General features: G+C 60.0%; 1 protein-coding gene across 3 annotated transcripts in view; it reads right to left on the bottom strand.

Annotated features, from left to right (window-relative positions):
• Positions 1–7,445: 7,445 nt before the first annotated feature.
• The window catches only part of ATP2A3 (ATPase sarcoplasmic/endoplasmic reticulum Ca2+ transporting 3), a 33,806-nt gene continuing 27,083 nt past the window's right edge, over positions 7,446–14,168 (bottom strand). Inside the window, exons 18-21 of one of the 3 annotated variants that reach the window (XM_081219408.1) lie at positions 12,804–12,937; positions 12,231–12,348; positions 11,596–11,713; positions 7,446–8,132 (exon numbers count right to left, since the gene is read on the bottom strand). In XM_081219408.1, the coding sequence (XP_081075534.1) occupies positions 8,026–8,132; positions 11,596–11,713; positions 12,231–12,348; positions 12,804–12,937 (477 nt within the window). In that variant the 3' untranslated portion in view covers positions 7,446–8,025. Of the gene's footprint in view, positions 8,834–11,595; positions 11,714–12,230; positions 12,349–12,803; positions 12,938–14,168 lie in introns of all 3 variants that reach the window. The other 2 variants (XM_081219410.1, XM_081219409.1) reach the window with 2 other exon arrangements.

The raw sequence follows: 14,168 nt of genomic DNA on the forward strand, positions 1-14,168 counted from the left end.
TCAGCAGTGTGGCTAATGGTGGAAACACATCGGGGCCCCCTTAGAAGGGTTCTCAGAGCCCTTGTGAGGAGGGGAAGAAGAAGGCAGAGTCAAGGCTGGGGATCAGGAGGCCCCAGTTCTAACTGGGCCTGGATGCTGACTTGCTGTGTGACCTGGAAACCCCACTGCTCCCCTCTGGGTCTCTTTGCCTCACAAGCTCAATGACACCGCAGACATCAAATTAGTTTGTGGACAGTAAGGAGTCAGAGTCGGAGGGCTGGGTCGTGGCCCTGGCTCCACCCAACCAGCTCTGACGCCTCGGGGGCGGGATGGATGCGGCAGAGGGAAGGTTGTTTGGGATGCCAGAGGCCCTGGGGGGACCAGGTGGTCACTGGCCTCCTGGTCAGCCTGCCCTAGTTTGGTCTCACAGCAAAAACGGGGACACGGAGACCAGAGGGGCAGGGCTTCTGGGTGTCCCAGACCCCCCAGAGGGGGCTGAACCCCCTTCAGTGGCCTTGAGGCCTCCAGGAGCCCTCTGTGGAGTCACTGTAAGTGGACATAGTGTCCCTGACACAGGGGCGCCCAGCCCCAGGGGCACCCCCAGCAGCCACACCCGATAGGCTCGTGCCCAGACACACGAGGGCATGTGCACCCCACACAGAGCGCTGGGTACGATGCACACGGATCCACACACCACACACATGTGTAATCACATAAGCACCTGCCCAGAGGGCCAGACCGATTTCAGGAAGATGGCCTTGGCGTGGGTCCCAGAACAGCAGCCCACAGGGGCGTCCCAACTACTTCTGCCCCTGCACCCCTGGGACGGTGGGACAGGCCCCACGATGCCCAGAAAGGAGCTCGTCTCCCTGGGACCAGAACAGATCCCCCCACCTCTGCGTGACATGCCACCATTAACGCACCAGGTGTTCTGAATTTGAAGGTTTCTCTGCTCAGGTTCTGGAATAGACCAGGATGCCTTTACTTTAGGCAGGGCAGGTGAGAGCAGGGCCCGCCCGTCCCACTCTGGCCTGTAAAGTGGGGTGCGGCCTCCATCTCTCAGGAGCTGCATGGCTTGGCTGGGAGGTCAGAGGTGGAAGGGCTCTGGCTGGGGCTAGCTGGGGCCCTGGCCTCTGACGCCTCCCACCCCTTGAGGGAACCATTAGCAGTGAGTCAGTTCCTCAGAGCCCAGAGACTGTGTCTCTTGTTCACCACACCCGGAGGCAGGGCTGCCCCTTGTCCCAGTGTCCCCAACTAGGCAGCGGGTTAGCAGGCTTCCCTTCCTTCTGAATGGCACCAGAAAGGTTTGTCAGGAAGCGTGACAGGCCATGGAGAGAAAGAGGGGCTCTTTGGGGTCATGGGAAGCATCACAGAGCCTGGAGGACAGGCCCGGGTTGGAGGCTGGTGCAGGAGGGCAGCAGGGAGGGGGCCAGACTCACCCAATGACGTAGACCAGAACCACGAGCTGGATCAGGCGGAAGACGACGCCCACCTTCTTGTTGCGCACAAGCACCATTCGGGGAGTGTCGTACTCAAAGAAGAAGGCGGCCAGCTGGTCCTGGAGCCGCCGTGCCATGGTGGCCCAGCTGGGGGCTGAGAACCGAGCCCCCTGCACGGCCTTGGCTCCTGGGGTGAGCCAGGAGTCAACACCCACGTCTACAGCGAAGTTTCTAGGGGTTTCCCGGCCCTTTAGGAAGAGCAGGGTGGGAAAGGTGGGGCTAGAGGTCAGGAGTCAGAGGTCAGTTGTCAGCACTTGAGTTGGGAGGGAGAGTCCTTGGGTGGTCAGAGCCGCTCTTGGCCCCTGGCAGGCAATGGACTGTGGACCAGCTGTGCCTGTGGACAAATAAATTCCCAAAGATAGATGGGGGCGGGGCCAGGGGGGCCACCCAAGCCCGGCTCCACTGCCCCTCCTGGCTCCGCCTGGGCCCTGCTGGGCCTCCGGAAACGGGAGCTGTTGGCAGGAAACCATGGGCCACCCGTCACAAGGCAAAGATAAAGCTGTCAGCCCCCCACGAGCTTGGTAGAACAGAGCTGGGGGCTCAGGCCAGGGCCTGGGTGGAGTGGCCTCAGGCTGGAGCCCTCCCCAAACCAGGGACCCATCTCGTATCCAAACATCCTCCCCACCCTACCTTGGCCCCCAGGTGGAAAGCTCAGTCCCTGGGAGTCTACAGCCAGGAGGGCAGAGAGGAAGGAGGACTGCTTCCAGTCCAGCTGCCTGACACTTCCTGAAGCTGTGGCAGGACCCCCACCCCACCCTTATAGACCACCTTCCATCCACCCATCCCTTTGGGTCTGAGCCTGGCCCATGCCCAATCAACCTCAGTGTCGGGCTGGCATCTCCATCCCCCCACCTCTCTTGTCCTGGCCACACCTCCACTACCCTGAAACCAGCACAGGGCGCAGGAACCCAGGCAAGGCGAGGGCCTTGTGTCTGTTACACATCACTGTCGGGCTCCCAGAGCCCAGCAGGCAAAGCCTGACATCAGACTGCCTCAGTGAACACCCCTGGCTGTGCTGCTTGCTGTGGGGGCCTGGGTATCTTGCCTCACCTTCCTGAGCTTGCTTCCGCATCTGTGAAATGGGGCAATAACGGGAATTTCCTCATAGGTAGAGGCCAGGGGATGGGTCCTGACAACACTGAGGACAGAGAAATTGAGGCCACTCCTGCAGCCCCTGCCCTCAACCCCAACCCAGGTCCTGAAAGCAGGGGCCCTGGGGGATGGGCTGGGGCAGGTCCTGTGTTAGCTCTCCAAGCATCAGAGCTGGAGGCTAACTCCAAACCTCCCTCTCATTTTGCAGGTGAGGAAACTAGAGCTCAGAGAGGAGAAATGAATTGCCCAAGCTCACCCTGCACAGTACAGGAAGCCCCCGCTTGAAGCAAGAAGGTCTCCCTGGCCCTCCCTCCACCCAGGCTGGGTGTCCTCGGGGCTCCCCCCGCCCCCCACCCCGTCCAGGCTGCCCCACCCTGAAGGCTGATGGGAGTCTTCTTCCTGGCAGGCCTTTAGCTGGGAAATCACTCTGGGCAAGGAGCCAGGCCCCGAGGCTGGGAATCCCAGCCTCCTGAGTAGAGCTGCCTTCTAGACAGCAAGGGGTCCCCACAGAAGGCCCCTCCAGCACCCCAGGCCAATCCCCCATCAAACAGATCAGCCTCACCCAACACAGAGTTCCCGCCAATCTCAGGCTTAAGGGTCTCTCCGGGGATGCTGCCTTCAAGAGGGGCTGGCGAGCACCACGTCCTGGCTTTTCTAAGGAAAATCCAGAGATGCTGGGAGGCAGAGCGGAGGTCGTCACATCCCCTTGGCCTGGTCTTGACCTCAGACAAACGGGCCTGTCCTCTTCCCAACTGGCCTCATGGCCCTTGGAATAGCAGGCGCTGGACATGAACTGTCTGCAGTGGGGGTGGGGTGGATGCTGACACCGTGTCTGGGCCATCTCTGTGTTCCCACTCCACCCACCCTTCTCAGGACAGCACACCACACTTGGGAGGGTGGCAGGCACTAAATTGGGGGGGGGGGAAGGGGAGGGGGAAAGGAAGGGAGGAGGGAGGGAGGTGTGGAAGGAGGGAGGGAGGGGGGATGAAGGAAGGGAGAGAGAAAGGGAGGAAGGGAAGGAGGGAGGAAGGAGGAAGGAGGGAAGGAGGAAGGAAGGAGGAAGGAGGGAAGGAGGGAGGAAGGAGGAAGGAGGGAAGGAGGGAGGAAGGAGGGAAGGAGGGGAGGAGGGAGGAAGGAGGGAAGGAGGGAGGAAAGAGGGAAGGAGGGAGGGAAGGAGGGAAGGAGGGAGGAAGGAGGGAAGGAGGAAGGAGGGAGGAAGGAGGGGAGGAGGGAAGGAGGAAGGAGGGAGGAAGGAGGGAAGGAGGGAAGGAGGAAGGAGGGAGGGAAGGAGGGAAGGAGGGAAGGAGGAAGGAGGTAAGGAGGGAAGGAGGAAGGAGGGAAGGAGGGAGGAAGGGGGGAAGGAGGTCAGGCAGTCCTTCTCCAGTCTGTGTCTGTGCCCCTCACTCGGTCACCATGTTCTCCTCCTTCTCCCCCCCCTCCTCCTCCTCTTCCTCCTCCAAGGAGCTAGGCTTGCTGACAGACAGATGGACCAATGGACAGACAGACTTGCTTGGAGCACACACACGTGCTCCTGTTACAGCCTCGGTTCTGACCCTGACACTCAGAAAACAGGATGCCCCGGACGACAGTCTCATTTGGGGATGTTATCATAACCAAAAATGTGCCCAAAACAAAAATAAATAAAAGCAATTACATGTCTTTCCCCAAATTCCTTTTCTTGTGAATCACTTGCGAGAGTAAGACAGGCAGCTGATAGGGTCAATGTCCCTTTCACTGGTTCTGAAGTGCATCTTTCCATTGAGGCCTGTGCTTTCCCGCCCTTGGCCCCCACTTCAGCATCCCCAGGGACAGATATCCGTGTCTGTTCCAGGCATTTTGGAAAGTGAAGGAAACCTAGACTTCTGCAGGCTTTTCTTTACAGCAGCCCCATGACGTAGGCTCAAGAATTGCCATTTTACAGATAAGGACACTGAGGCTCTAGAAGTTAAGGGCCTTGCCCAAGGTCACACAACGATTAGCTCCCATATCTGCTGGTGGCCGGGAAGGAAGCTCCCCAAAGTCTGAGATCTTGGCCCAGAGCCCACCCTAAGACTCCAGCCCTTCAGAGCCGCCAGACCTGCCTTATAAGCCCAAAGGCCGGATGGCCTGAGCGGGTACTGGGCCGGGCCTTGTAGGGAGGCAAGGCAGTGCTGCCAAGCTTGGCCCCAGGATGGCCTCCCCTGCCTGGCTAAATTTAGCCACTCTGTGAGGGTGGAGGGGGCCTGTGTGCCTATCTTGGAGGCCAGCCCAGGCCCTCAAGGAGGTCGGCACAGGCTCCAGTGGGTCTCCTTGGCCACTCAGGGTCCCAAGGTTGCAGGGGCCACGCCTCTGCCCGGAGAGGAGCTCGGTCCAAGCTCCCACACCAGCTGGTCCAGCCTCAGCGTCCACACAGCCTCTCAGACGCTGTGGAACAGGGCCCTGGGCTGGCCTAACTGGACTGTCTAGGGGAGGGCGGGGGAGGGCGGGCGAGGGCGGGCATCCATGGCGAGGGTGGGCATCCATGGGGAGGCCACTACGGGCGTCCCCAGGCTGGCTTCTCCCCACTGCCCAGATCTTGCATGGCTTCTCTGGCCTCTTCCATCCCCTACTAAGGGCCTCCATCCAGCTGGAGCCCCTCTGCCCGAAAGTCTGAGGCATCACGACCCCCTGGTTCTCCTCCATGCTTTTGGGCCGTCTCCCCTTGGTCCTCAGCCTCTTCCTGCCCCTGGAATGTGGGGACTCTTTGGGGCTGGCCTGGGCCACTGCCCCACAAACACTGAGCACACACCTGGAGGCCCGCCCCCTGCCGACGCTGAAGCCGCTCCACCTACAGCAGCCGCGTGCCTGACCACCTCCTCTGGCTCCCACCTCTTTTCTCTTTCTTCTAAATCAAACTGCACTAAGGTATAATTTACATGCAGTGAAATGTACCCATTTTAGGCACACAGTTTGATAAGTCTTGACAAATGCATGGAACTCCCCTCCCCTCCCCAATCCCTCACCCTTGAATGTTCCCTCCTGCCCCTTTGCTGTCAATCTTCCCCAACTCCCAGCCCCCTGCAATCACGGATCTGCTCTATTGCTACAGCTTTGTTTTGCCTTTTCTAGAACTTCGTGGAGGTGGAATCGCTTAGTATGGGCTCTTTTTGGCTCTGGCTTCTTTTCCTCGGCACCAGGGTTTTAAGCATCATGCATTCTGTTGCATATATGGGTACGTTGCTTTTTATTGCTGAGGAGTATTCTGCTGTATGGACATGCCAGTTTGTTTATCCTTCCCCTGTTGATGGACATTTGGGCTGTTTTCAGTTTGGGGCTACAATGAATAAAGCTGCTGTGGACACTTAGGTTCAGGTCTTCGTGTGGACACGTCTTCATTTTCTGTTTTTGCCCTTCCATTTCTCCCAGTGCAGCCCCAATGGGCATCCATCCCTCCTGGGAGGGGTGCAGTGTGGGGCGCCGTAGGAGCACAAAATCCTGGCCTCTGAAGGGGGCGGGGGAGGCCATGGGCATTTTGGTCACTGCCATCCCCGAGCCAGTGTGAAGTGTGCCGGGGCTTTCCCTGGAATTCCCTCCTGGGTCAGTGGCCTTGAGGTAGGAAACCTCTGTTTACCTTGGCCCATCGGGCTCCATGTCCTGTGGGCTGGACAAGGCCAGACTTGGGCAGGGCTGGGTGGGGATGGAGGCAAAGCAGGCCTGGCCATGTGCCCCAGAGGCTGCCAGGAGCGCTGGAGCCCGCCTGTCTCCTATGTAAGCACCCCAGGCCCATCTTAGCACCGCTCGCTGCCTGTCCGTCAGGATGAGGGCCAGCTTGATGGTCCGACTTCAGAGGGCATCAGGCTGTTTATCTGTAAGACGGAGCCCTACGCCCTGCCGGGCCCATCTCTTGGAGCTGGCTGAGGACCCGGAGACAAGGTATATGAAAAGGCTTTGTGATGTGAGATGGACCTTGTTCAAGAGGGAATCCTTCTGTCCATCCCCGGCTTCTGCTGTGTGCTGTGTGTCAAATCCTGTCTCCTAAATAAAGCCTGGGAGCTCCGAAGGGTGGGTCCTGCCTGTCTCCTCTGGTCACGGCCTGCTTCCTGGACGTGCCATCCTTGCATTACACAGGGCCCTGTGCTCAGAAGGGCCCCACACTTGGTGTATTGCTCTGCTGCCACTGTGAAGAAATCCTTAATTTTTGAACAAGAGGCTCCCAATTTTCATTTTGCACTGAGCCCCACAAAGTATACAGTTGTTCCTGCCTCTGGCCCTGTGGGCAGGGGCTGAGTCCCCTTCCGAGGGCAGTGAGTCCTCCTTTCAGAGGAGGAAATGAGGGAGGCAGGGGAACACGGCTCTTCCCTTCCCAGAGCTCCCACTTTTGGAGGGCAGGGTCACCTGGGCGAGTCAGGAGTTAATGTCAAGCAGCCTCACGAGGCCCCGGGACAGTGTGAGCCTCAGGAAGCCTCAGGGAGGTGCGTTTGAGCTGGGCTGGGAAGGACAAGACATGGATGGTACCTCAGGGAAACGCAGGAGCCCTGGAACAGCCAGGGCTGGGGGTCCCTCTGTGGCAAGCAAGTGACCCTTGATATTCAGGCTTCAGGCCCAGCCCTGCCCCGGAGAGTCACGGGCCCCTCCTAGCCTCATCTCCCTGTGAATCGTGTGTAAAGGGCTTTGATCACGTGCACAAACTTTCAAGTGCTGTACACGTGAGAAGGCAGTCAGGCCTCTGCTACGGGGGCGCGGCTCCCCGCCCCCTGTCTGAGGATGAGATCTCCCTCCGGTTGGCAATGGAACCCCAGACCTTCACTCACCGCTCCTGGGGGAGGGGGCACAGGTGGTGGGAGCCCCCAGGGAGACACCAAGGGGGCAGAGGGGGGACCGCTCTCCAGGAAACACGCTGACGGCCCTTGTTGCCCCAGACACTCAACCTTTATTTCTCTACCAGACTGCATGTCAGCAGGTGGGTACAGGGTCCTGCCCCCTCCCCAGACCTCCGTTTCCCCAGCAGGAAAGACGCGGAGAATCTCTGGGGGCTCCAGGAAAGTCCCACCCGACTCTGATTCTCTCACTTTCGAGAGAGGGGAGGGCAGAAGTGTGGGCGGAGGGGCCACTGAACATGGAGCCCATTTGTCTGCAAGGCAAGCCCAGGGGGCCTTTTGATTCTGGGGACCAGGACAGGGATGCGGGTCTTGATTCACACATAAAATAATCACTTTGTACACTCTCTAGGAGGGGCGAGGACGCACGACCATTTACTCACTGCTTCTTCTGCTCTTAGCTAATTTTCGCTGGAGGGGCAAAAGCTGAGTGAAGAGAACACTTGTGTCCCGCAAACGCTCTTTTCCCATCATCGGAAGGGAGGGGGCGGACGTGCCCCTGGGTAGCTAACCATTCTTCAGGACGTCTTTTCGGCCCATGGGTGTGGGGACTCAGGATCACGCAGCCGTGCAGACCTTGATGCGGCCAGGCGCTGGGTCAGGGTGGCAAGGCGCAGTGGTCAGGGACCCGAGGACTGCTCGGGTCTCAGGCACCAGGGACACAGAAGGCAAATCCGTCCTCCGCTTGGCAGAGCAGGCAGCACCAAGACGGTGCATGCTTTGTTGGCTTGGAACAGAGAAACCTGAGTCTGGGGGTGCGCCGAGATGAGGCAGGCAGGCTGGCCATCTCCCAGGAAAGGGGGTCCTTGCTCCGCCTCCCTCCCCAACTCCCGTGTCCCTCTCTCTGAGCCTTCCACCCCCTGCACACATAAACACAAACAGGCGCAAGCCCTCGGGAGCTGACTCTGTGGAAGCACAGTGGAGGGGGCCGTCCGCCCTCGCTGTGCACAGCTGGGCCTGGCTGTTCCCCCTTCACCCCGGGCCAACCAGGCCCCAGCCCAGGCACTGAGGGAGAGGTCAGAGTGGTTCCCAGGAGAGCTCTGTCTATGCAGAGACGCAGGTCGCCAAGGAAATGCCCTGCCTCCAAGGAAGGGGAAGTGGACTCCTGAGCGTGCTTGTGGATCTGGGGAGGATGGCTCTGCTGCGGGCTTCTGGGCAGGCCCCTCCCGGGCTGTAGCCCCTGGGCCAGAGCTTCAGGGATGAACTGCCCAGGAGAGCCCTAGAGACCTGAATTACAGAGCCCCCAGGGAGATGGGAGTGGGGACAAAGACCCTGGGACGGGCCTGGAGGTGGCCGCCCCGACCTCAGCAGGGCCCAATGAGCAAGCAGGTGAGCGTGCAGGCAGGGGGCATTCAGGGGGGCGAAGGCTTGGGCACCATCACTCAGAGGTACACACTGGAAACTCCACTCTGCTCCCGGCACTCACTTCTGGAAGAAAACCCGAGAGCGTGTTAAGATGGACGTAGGAGAGCGCACATCCAGACTGGCTCCTTCTGGCCCCTTCTGTCCTCCTCTTTCCCTGGGACAGCCCCACTCTCCCATGGTATCTCTCGGTCGGCCCCCAGCCCTGCTACACCCCCTGGATGTCACTGGAGCTTCCTTCACCCCACATATTCCATCAACTCCCTCAGAGCATCTGATGCACATTCTCTTGGTTTCCAGTTTGGGGAACCACTACCTACCATCATGAGGTCCAGAAACCCTGGCCATTCTTTACTCCTCACTCATCCCACATACCAGGCCTGCTATTTCACCATCTTCATCTCTCTTCCTCCACTGCCCCCACCAGGACTCAAGGCCTCTCACCAACACCCTCCTGTCCCTGGCGTCACGCTACAGACCTAGCCCATCACTCCCTTCAATGGCTCCCCAACTGCCATCAGAATAAACTCCAAACCTGCCTCATATCCTGAACCCTCCCAGATCGGTCCCCACTCAGTCCCTCCAGGCCTCCCCTCCCTTCAGCCTGGCCCACAGGCCTCCGCCTGACAGTTGAGGTGGGGTAAGAGGACCCTGTCCCTGACGCCCCGGGACTGACCCAGCATCCATCGTTCTTCCCAGGACACATCTCTCGTCAATCATGGGGAAGCCACGAGCATCAGGCCTCAGCAAAACTTCCCTAAAAGGCCACCAGGCTGGCTTGGGAACATAACAGGGTCCCCTGTCTCACCCCCGCCCTGCCTGCCTTTAGGAGGCCCGAGGGACTGCGGCTGCACAGGGCATAGCTGTCTGGGCTGCCAGCGGGCACACTCCACCCCACCTCTCGGATGTGGCCACAGATACCCAGCCTGTGTCCGCCCTGCGGGCCCCATGGCCATTCCTGCGAGCAGAACACCGCCCTCACGAGCCGAGCTTCTCCAGGACCACAGTCAACGTCCCAGGTTAATGGTGGAGGTGGAGGCATCTCCCGGGACCACTGTCTCCCTCCCAAACCAGCTTAACAAGGCCCACCAGCCTCCCTGCCCTTAGTCTCGCCCCCATCTACCCTCCATGGTCACCCCAGTCCCTCCCATGCTTCCACCCTTGTGTGGCTCCCTCTGCCCTGAGGATAATGTCCAGGGTCCTTACCTTGGTAGCCGAGGCCCCTGCCACACTCTGGCCTCAGCCCTCTACCCTGCACTCCAAGCCCCAGCTCCACTAAAGAGGCCAAGCCTTTCGAGCCCAGCCTCTTCTCCACCAAGTTCAATCCTCCCCTTTCAAACCTTTGCCCAAACCCCACCTCTTCTAGAAACCACCCCCAACCCTGGCCCAGTAGGGGCGGCTCCCTCCCCAGTCCTTCCAACCTACCCGGTCCTGCTAGGGGCCTGCTCCCCTCCCCAGCCCAAGCCAAATCCTCCGTCATCCAGTAGCCAGCACTGGAACAGTGCCCAAGACATAGGCTTCTCCCATTGGCTGAGAAACATTCTCACTTTTCAGCTTTCTCGAGGAGACCGGAACCTCTTGGCTAGGGAAAGCTCTTAAAGACGAAGCTGCCCACATCCCCCGGAGGATGTGGGGGACTTTACAGGTGAGTTAGTGTGGTCAAGGTTGGCCGGCAGCCTTCCTGGTGGACCAGCCCTGTGCTCCAGCCAGAGCTGGGGCTCCTGCAGACGGAGTTTCAGGTGACAGAGCCATTTCCCTGCCTTCACCTCCCCAGAAGCGCCCAGAGGGTGGGCCCGAAAGAACCATGCAGGGGGCAGAATGCCTTGTCTGGCTTGGCTCCCCCTTCCCCCCCGACCTGTGGACTCTAACAGACCTTGCTTTGACCGAGCACCCACCTCTACCCTCGGCTGAGCCCCCTTCCCCCCACCATGTGTGTGGTCAGCCTCTGGACAGACCTGTGGTGGGCCAGCTTCTCCAGAGAGAGGAGGCCAACTTGTTTTGGCCTTTTTAATAAGATAAAATATTAGCAGTGCCTGGGAGGGCTGGCCAGCATGGGAGATGGGGGCTGATCGGCTGCCCTGGCCCCTGCGGAATGACAGGCACGTGATGTTTATGGCCTCCCATCCCGCCCCGGCACCCTCCCCTGGGCCCGGGATACATTCCTGCCAGAGGTGGCCCTTAAGGACCCAGCTGCTCCAGAGCAGGCCTCAGCCATCTCTGGGCCTAACCCGGGGCCCTCAACAGCAGCCTGGCCCCAGACCTACAGCCTTGGCTCGAACTCCTGGGAACAGGGACTTTCTCACCCCTGCCTCCTCCATCTCTGGGCAGCTCAGGCAGTGAGAATGAGGCTGCCTCCCTGGCCCCTGGCAGGGTCAGAATCACCCTCGCTCTGGGCCCCTGGCAGAGGCAGGCAGGTGGACACCGTGCCCCAGCCTGCTCCTCCACTCACCGCCCCCCACCCCAACCCTGCCATTCTGTCCTCCATTCCCGGGTTAAGGCAGACCCAGAGCCGTGAACTCAGAAACAGAGAGCCGCCTGGGAGACTGTGCTGAGAATGCCTGCGTAAGATCAGGCCCGGTTCAGAGAAGTCAGAGGCCAAGGCCCAGAGGAGGGCACAGCAGGCCTGGCTGTGCAGGGCTGGTGGCAAGTGAAGAGAGCGAAGCCGTGTGGCTCTGAGCAGTGCTCCCGCTGGCGGCCCAGTGAGCCCAGGGCCCCAACCCCTGCAGCGCAAGACCCTGCGGACACTCACTGCAGCCTGGAAGCAGGGGCGGGCAGGGAGGCGGGCTGGAGGCGAGCAGGGTGGGGAGGGTCTGGGGCCTCTCACTCACCATCCACGTGCTTCCGGGACAGGTACTTGAAGGCCTCATCGAGCAGGATGACAGGCAGAGATATCTGGAGCACCACCACCCACTGGTGCCCGCTCAGTGGGGTCACTTGGAAGATGAGCTGGGGTGGGGTAGTTTTGGTTAAAGGAAGGAGTGCCCAGAGCCCCCCACATCCACTGCTTCATACACCCAGGCTACAGTGGACTCTTCACGAGCACGTCCGAGATGCCTCTCAAGGTCCCACCTCCAGATCCGTGTCCCCCGTTTCCTCTGCCTGAGGTGCTCTCCCCGGCCCTCACCCAGAGGACCAAATCCTGTTCTGTTGGGAAGTGGGAGGGATTCTGCACTGGGAAAGGGCATCGGCTTTCCTCCTGCCCCAGCCTGGGAAGGTTTCCCACCTCTTCTGTTCCCCAAGTCTGGGGGGAGGGTCCCAAAGTGGGGGACACATCTGGAGGACAGTGGCTGGCCAGGGTCCCAACACAGGCTGCAGTCACGGAGCACCATCAGACCTCCCCCCATCACAGCCCCCAGGCAGTTTCCATCACGAACAGGCCCAGAAAGGCCTAGCATCAGAGGAGAATTAGGACCCTGTGACCCCAGGAGCCCGAGAAGGTGAGCAGGGCTGGGTGGAGACTCACGGGCAGGGGCGGCACAAGCAGGATGAGGAAGTGCAGGGCCATGGACATGGCCACAGCCGCCAGCAGCCAGGGGTTCAGCCAGGGCGGCATCCGCAGCAGTGACTGGTTCTCCGAGACGCTGCGAAGGGCACAGGGTGCTCACCTCAGGCCAGGCAGGCCCCGCCGTGGTCACCCACCCGCCCCCCATGTGAGATGCAGCAGGTGGTCTGGGCCTCAGCATTGCCCTTTAAGGATGGCAGAGCTTCTGGGAGGCCGGTGCCGCTGGGAGGTGGATGTCGCTGCTGCCCTCTCAGCCCCCAGGGGCCTATGCTGGGGCTTGGACGCCCTTTCTCTGCCCCTCAGACCCAATCCTGGCCCCTCTATTTCCTCAGACCTCCATCAGGAGGTCCACCAATTTTGGCCCCCATTGGTTCTCAGAACCCTCTTCTGGACCCTTCTGACCCTCAGACCCCCATCCTGGACCCCCTAAACCTCAGACCGCACTCCTGGACACCTCTGACCCCAATTCTGGGCCCCACTGACCCTCAGCCCCCATCCCTCAACCCCCTCTCCAGGCCCCTCTGCCCAGCCCACCTGGTAAGGGCGTTGCACATCTCAATGGTCACCAGCACAGACAAGGCCATGGTCGTGGGGAAGCGTGACTCAAAGACCTCGCATTCAGTGCCGGCAAAGAGCAGGTTGTCCTCTGAGCACTTCAGGAAGTTCCTCTGAGGGCCCCCAGGTGGGGTGGCGTGGTGGCGGGGAGAACAGCGGTCAGGGGCGGGGCCAGGGGCGGGGCCAGGGCGTGGGAAGAGGGAAGCCTCACTCCGCCCTCACCCTCGGCTCACATCTGAGGACTCACTACAGCCAGCACTGCTGCGGGGAGGGTCCAGGGAGGGGGGCTCGCTCTCCCAGGATGGGGACAGAGGGGCTGCACTGGGCCAGGGAGAAGGGCACACCGTTCTGGGGTTGGGGGGGGACGGAGGGGGAGCAGCCGGCGTTAGGCTGCGGATGGACGGCAGGGGGCCCTGGAATCAGGGGGTGGGGGCCTGAGTAGCCGAGGTACAGGAGTGTGGGCGGTGATGAACTGAGGCCACCGAGTAACATGAGTAAACGCATATGAAAACTGATCAGTAAAATTATACGAACAGAATTCACCTTTGGTGGGTAGAAGAGGAAGGTTCCTGGGGCCCTAGTCATGATTATTAAATAAGATTCCATTCACAGCTCCCTCCACTTCTGCCGCTGAAATCGAGCTCTACCAGACCTGCCCTTTGCTTATGATGTGGCCTAACTCATGGCCAGATGCAGGCTTGTTGCATGGCTTCTTCATAATTAACAGGGAGCTCTCGGGGCTCAATAACGGAAGTGGCCCTTGCCCCTGCAGCCCCAGGGGAGTCTTCTTCCTGCCCATAAACCTGGCTCACAGAATCTGCTGTAATAACATGCTGAACTGAGGACACTCATGAGAACTTCCGTCTTGTTCTCTTCCACACCACGGGGATAAGCATGAACGTTCATAACCGTTAAACAGCTCTGTTCTCCAACAATACAAATCTGGCCTCTGGAATCTCATCTGAACACAGTGATCCTTTAAGCTAAAAGTTCAGAAATGGGGGGACACGTGCTGTGAAAATAACCCTCAACGAGAAATCTGTAAAGTGACCAGCTGCCTGACCTCCTGTCCAGGAAATCCATCCCTCATTTCCCCCAGGGCAAAAATGCGGGTAAGGCGACTCTGTCAGCCAGAAGGGGCTGCTGGCACTTTCCTCTCTCGTGCAGGATGCAAAATTATAAAAGACTATGGCTGGGCTTCCCTGGTGGCGCAGTGGTTAAGAATCTGCCTGCCAATGCAGGGAACACAGGTTCGAGCCCTGGTCTGGGAAGATCCCACATACCGCGGAGCAAGTAAGCCCGTGAGCCACAACGACTGAGCCTGCGCGTCTGGAGCCTGTGCTC

This window comes from Mesoplodon bidens (genome assembly GCF_964165515.1).
Source record: "Mesoplodon bidens genome assembly, chromosome: 19".
Classification (NCBI taxonomy): Eukaryota; Metazoa; Chordata; class Mammalia; order Artiodactyla; family Ziphiidae; genus Mesoplodon; species Mesoplodon bidens.